The sequence below is a fragment of the Nicrophorus vespilloides genome, unplaced genomic scaffold, assembly GCF_001412225.1.
Source record: "Nicrophorus vespilloides isolate i.1.1-1 unplaced genomic scaffold, Nicve_v1.0, whole genome shotgun sequence".
Lineage (NCBI taxonomy): Eukaryota > Metazoa > Arthropoda > Insecta > Coleoptera > Silphidae > Nicrophorus > Nicrophorus vespilloides.
Genome location: NW_017099980.1, coordinates 58,321 through 63,268, shown reverse-complemented (window position 1 = coordinate 63,268; position 4,948 = coordinate 58,321). Strand labels below are relative to the sequence as shown.

Here is a 4,948-nt window from a genome sequence, read left to right as displayed (position 1 = left end):
AAATATAAATACACTAAGTACAATCATTATTATTGTTTGTTTTATTTATTTCACAATACACATCATAACTTTGTGAGCCATTAGGTGCAACCTGATTTGGAGGCCATAATGACCCTACTAAGAAAATCATAACGTTTTTTTTATGACGATTTGGAAGCCCCTTAATTTAAGAGGCCCTGGGAGTGCGCCTATGCGGTAACGAGCCATTGGTCTGCCCATCTTACGTAATCATAAAATGCAACAAAAGTTACATAATTTTCGTGTAATTAAGAAAAGCACGTGCAAAATAGCGATTTTTAAGAAAATCCTATTCACTTTTTTTTTTCAAATTTCTACAACTCGTAGCTGGTGACTTGCACGAAGATGCCAATAGACTTGTTGGAAAAGTGAGCTATTCAGCTTTAAATTAATTGTGTGGTCGATAATGTAATTATCTCGTCAAATTGGATTGAGAATGAAATTAAAATGTTTTATTTTGATAACTTATAGTAGATGTACTGACCAAACTACAATTCCGGCAGTTAGCTCATTGAAAAGGTTTAATTTGCGTATCTGATGGTTTAATTAGCACAAGTGGTAATCGATTAATTTAAAAAAAACGTGAAGGTATAAAAAAATAGTTAAATAAATGGTTATATTCATATATATTAGAAAATTTTAATTTACTGTGTTAAAGAATAATTCTTTTACTTTCGTTTGGTATCAAATACGTTAATTTTGGTCATTAAATAAGAAAGTTATTAAGCTTTAATAATGACTTGGCGGTTTTCGCTAATCAAAACGCAAGTTTGCACCAGGAGACTCAGATTTTGAAATTTACTTAACATTTCACTTCGGGCAAGTACCAATGAAACATGTAAACAATCATTGATCAATAAAGTTGCTTGTCTTCAGAAAACATACAACAGCAACTGCAGCTACCTAGGGACAATACTTAAAATCTTTTTATAAGAAACATACTGAATCAGTGTCTTCATATAAGAATGTGTATTCATTGTTAATAGACATATGGTAATTAGTCAACTTGTAAACAATCATTGGTACAATTGTTATTATTTTAGGTGGAGCTGATAACAACATTCCTCTAATGTATAGTTAAGTTTTCCAGAAAGTGGAAAGCATTATTTATTAGCAGTTTTCATTTGCATATGGTGGAAACCTTAACTGCTGAAAGTGACCAAAAATATTGGAAGATGGATAACAACTATGAACCTTGCTTCCTATATGATCCTTACAAAGAGACTAAAAGTATTTTATATAACTATCAATCTATATTTTCATCAGAAGCATGTGTTTAAGAAAATACAGGCTATTTTCGAAAACATTGTTTTCCAAACTGTCTAATACCAAAGTTTGATAATTAATTGTGACCAAGCTATGTTACCTACAAGCCTGTTTTTACACTCATTTTAATGTATAATCTATATTACAGATCAACATTAATACTCTTCTGAGAGTTGGTGTTTACGAAAATACAGGTTATTTTCGAAGACGTTATTTTTCCAACTTATTTGTGAAATATTATATCATTTTCAAAGTTTAATTTTCTGGCTGAATGCCCATATTTTTGCTCAATGACCTCACACATTAACATTACAGGTCAATATTTTAATTTAGTTGATTTAAGCAGAAAACATTCTCACAATATAAATGTTTCAATCTTCTTTCATCTTTCTTCTACAACATAACGATACAATCAATCGTTTTGCAAATATCATCAATATGACGATTGCCATTAAACATACGGCAAAAAATCCGATTATATCCAAATATAGAATAATATACCATGGCACCTTAAGCGCAGGACTCTTCAGATGCGTAACTTGTTTATGCCTAATGACATACTCAATCCACCAAATCACCTTCTCCAGCGATCCAAAAGGTTGATCAACTAACAGGTCGTGCAGCTCTTTGGTCTTCGACTCGTAACTGAAAATTAAATAATTTAAAAAGTTCTTTGAAAATTTCGTTGAATTACACTACTTCGGCATCAAAACATCTAATATTGTATTCTTGAAATCGGCTTTGTTGAGACTAAGGAAATTGAGGGATTTTCCGAAACCGATTTTCTCCACTTTCCTTGCATTCGAAAATTGATCGCCGAAGAATGGGATGACGACTACCGGCGTTTTAGTGTACATGGCCTCATCCAAAGATTGCATTCCTCCTTGGGTTATAAACAGTTTCACTTTGTGATGTCCTAGTATACGAGTGGAAAGATAAATTTAAGATTAAGAATTATTATTATTAATTGTTTACTTAATATGTCCTGTTGGGGAAACCACTTTCTGATCACGAGATTATTCGGTTTATTTGGTAAATTTTCTGCTTCGTATTTCCAGAGAACTAAATGTGGTAGTTCTGCGATAGTTTCCAGAATAATTTTGATTTTATCCTCCGGGAATAAACTGCTTTTAATATTTGATCCAAAGCTCATGTAAATGATTGAAGATTCATTTGAATTGTTTAGCAGCGTGTCCAGATCCTTGATTATTATTTCTCATTATTTTTTCTTTTCTTAAATGCTTATTACACTTTGTTTGTTGTCAACTTACTTTGGGTAATTTCTGCTCGGGTTTGATGTGAATGCCATGGAATTCGATGAGGGTTGGAATATTTGGTCTCGCCGGATTCAGAATTGGATTTATGTTGGCGAGAACGAGATCCATGTCGTATATAAGTTCTAATGAACTTTTAACGTCTTCCCCATAAAACTTTCGCATTAGTTTATTCAAGGGTTCAACGAATCTTATTACGAACAGCCTGCTGATCACGGAGTAGATTACGCTTAAGAGGCGCTCGACGAAGGTGAGGTCTTCGCTAAAGGGCAAAGTCAAGTCGGGACTTAAGACCGGATGGCTAGGATTGCCGATCGCGTCGTGACCTATATTCATCAACGGCATCGAAGATATTCCTACCAGAGGGCAATTGTACACGTGCTTGAGAGGGAAACCGTTAACAGACAAATATTCGACGAGAACCAAATCGAAAGTTTCATTCTTCTTGTTCGAAATGATCTCCGCGAACGCAGGTTGCGACATTTGCGCGTCCATGATCTTCAGCGCAAGATCAAAAACTTTTTGGATTTGTCCAAAACCTGCTTCCTGCTCCCTCGTACCCTGCGTCGACATGCCCCCATCCTTCCAGATCTCCTGGGACACCTCTCCAATATCGATCTCCGTTAAATTGACTAGAGATTCATCCTTCAGCGGATGCGGCGTGACCACGGTGACTTTGTGTCCGCGCAACGATAATTCCCTCCAGATGGGTTGGAAAGTAATTTGGTGGCTGTATGAAGGCGTGAGGAAATACCCTAAGATATTCACCGAATGAACGGCGCCGAAACCGACAAAAAATAGAAGTACACGAAGCATTATAATGTAACTTATTTATATACAATGCTTTAAATCTTATCAGTGTTCATTTATACTTATCTCTGTTATTTACACAGACTCGAGCATCTACATAACAAAATTGCTCAACGGAAATAACATAAACATTTTGAAATTTAGGAAAGTCAATGTTACTGTGAAATTTAACAACGCAACGGTATAAGTTATATAATTAAGTTTAATCCTTGGATAACACTCAGTTCGATCGTTAAGTTCAGTTTTGAGTATTTCCTATTAACGAAATAGCCTTATCTGAGATAGTCTTCTAAATCATATATCAAATGTATTCCAAATCTGCAAAGAAAATAAAAATAAACGAATATAAACAGAAATTTAATATTACAAATTTGCTTTATAACAAATTCAATTTATTTAATGAGATTTATGTAGTAAAAATGTAAACATTTGTGTGTAAAAATGTAAACATTTTTACTTAACTTTAAGCATAATTAAGTGCAGTCATTTTAAGAACTGATAGAAGATGTACGATGAGAGAATATCAAGTCGCATGGATTCGAGTATCTCATATCTTCAATGAAGTAACAAATGAAACGAATTCATGTATTTGACCTTGAAATACAAAAATAAACGCAATATTTATTTAAATATAAATTTTGTAAATATATATATATATGTTAGTACATAGGTATGCATTTAACATATACCATATCTTTCATCTTTTTAGAAGGAATTAGAGGTAAGAGTTATGTTTAGAAGCCAAATTTAGACTTAATATTTTATATAGTCGTTTATACATTTATATGAAATTTATTACAAGAATAATATGCTTGTGGATTGATGATTTGATGGAAATCTTTTAAGAAATTCATATAAATCTATTGATGATTTAAAACCGAGTATAGATTGTAAAATTAATGAACATATTACTCTTTCCCTTTTTTCCAATTAACACACAAATTACACACACACATTACAAAATCTGCACATGAAACACGCTTCTGTACATACACTCATGCTAAAGACACCGCTAGCAAAAACGTCAGGTTGGAAAAAACTTGTGGACAAATCGAACACTTTCATGGACGTTGTGTCTGTTACGTTACGTTACGTTCGCCTTTGCGATCATTGCGATCTATTAGTTTGAGTTCATGAAGTGCGCATGCGTAGAAGTGAATCCGTGAATATTTTAAGATTTAAAAAAAAAAACCTCTAACAGAAACTTGACCTAGACCACTGGATATGAAAATACCCATATAACAAAATTGTTTGTATATATTTTTAAACATGAAACCTTAGGGCAACTTCACCTAACCTAACATTTTCTCGGACCTAGGGCACTAGAGTGGACAAGGAAATAAATACGTCTATAAATTATTGAGATGTATTTCTAAAATAAAATAAAAAATCAATACAGGCAAATCAAAAAGAAATTTAATTTATTGTTGTACAGAAAAATAAATCATAATAAATATAGGTTACGCAATTATTACATTGAGATATCGCGTTTCAAACTGGGATAACTGATAAATGATTTATCACATTGAGATATCGTGTTTCAAAGTAATTGCAAAAATACAAAAATAGAACACTGTACC

At 32.8% G+C, this 4,948-nt stretch overlaps 1 protein-coding gene across 1 annotated transcript; it reads right to left on the bottom strand.

The window, feature by feature from the left end:
• Window positions 1–1,531: 1,531 nt before the first annotated feature.
• Window positions 1,532–4,455, bottom strand: LOC108566471 (UDP-glucuronosyltransferase 1-7C). The gene is made up of 5 exons (XM_017926368.1): window positions 4,362–4,455; window positions 2,556–3,686; window positions 2,260–2,485; window positions 1,984–2,200; window positions 1,532–1,929 (listed from the first exon to the last, which is right to left on the bottom strand). Exons 2-5 carry the CDS (start codon window positions 3,372–3,374, stop codon window positions 1,656–1,658), a joined length of 1,536 nt encoding a protein of 511 aa, XP_017781857.1. The 5' UTR covers window positions 3,375–3,686; window positions 4,362–4,455; the 3' UTR covers window positions 1,532–1,655.
• Between the last annotated feature and the right edge of the window lie 493 nt (window positions 4,456–4,948).

Bases quoted from the DNA above. Each gene is read 5' to 3' on its own strand.
- LOC108566471 (XM_017926368.1), bottom strand. From the start codon at position 3,374: ATGCTTCGTGTACTTCTATTTTTTGTCGGTTTCGGCGCCGTTCATTCG. The intron at 2,486-2,555 runs GTAAGTTGACAA...ATAATAATCAAG, and splicing joins CCGAGCAGAAATTACCCAAA to GATCTGGACACGCTGCTAAA. The intron at 1,930-1,983 runs GTAGTGTAATTC...TTTAATTTTCAG, and splicing joins TTAGATGTTTTGATGCCGAA to TTACGAGTCGAAGACCAAAG.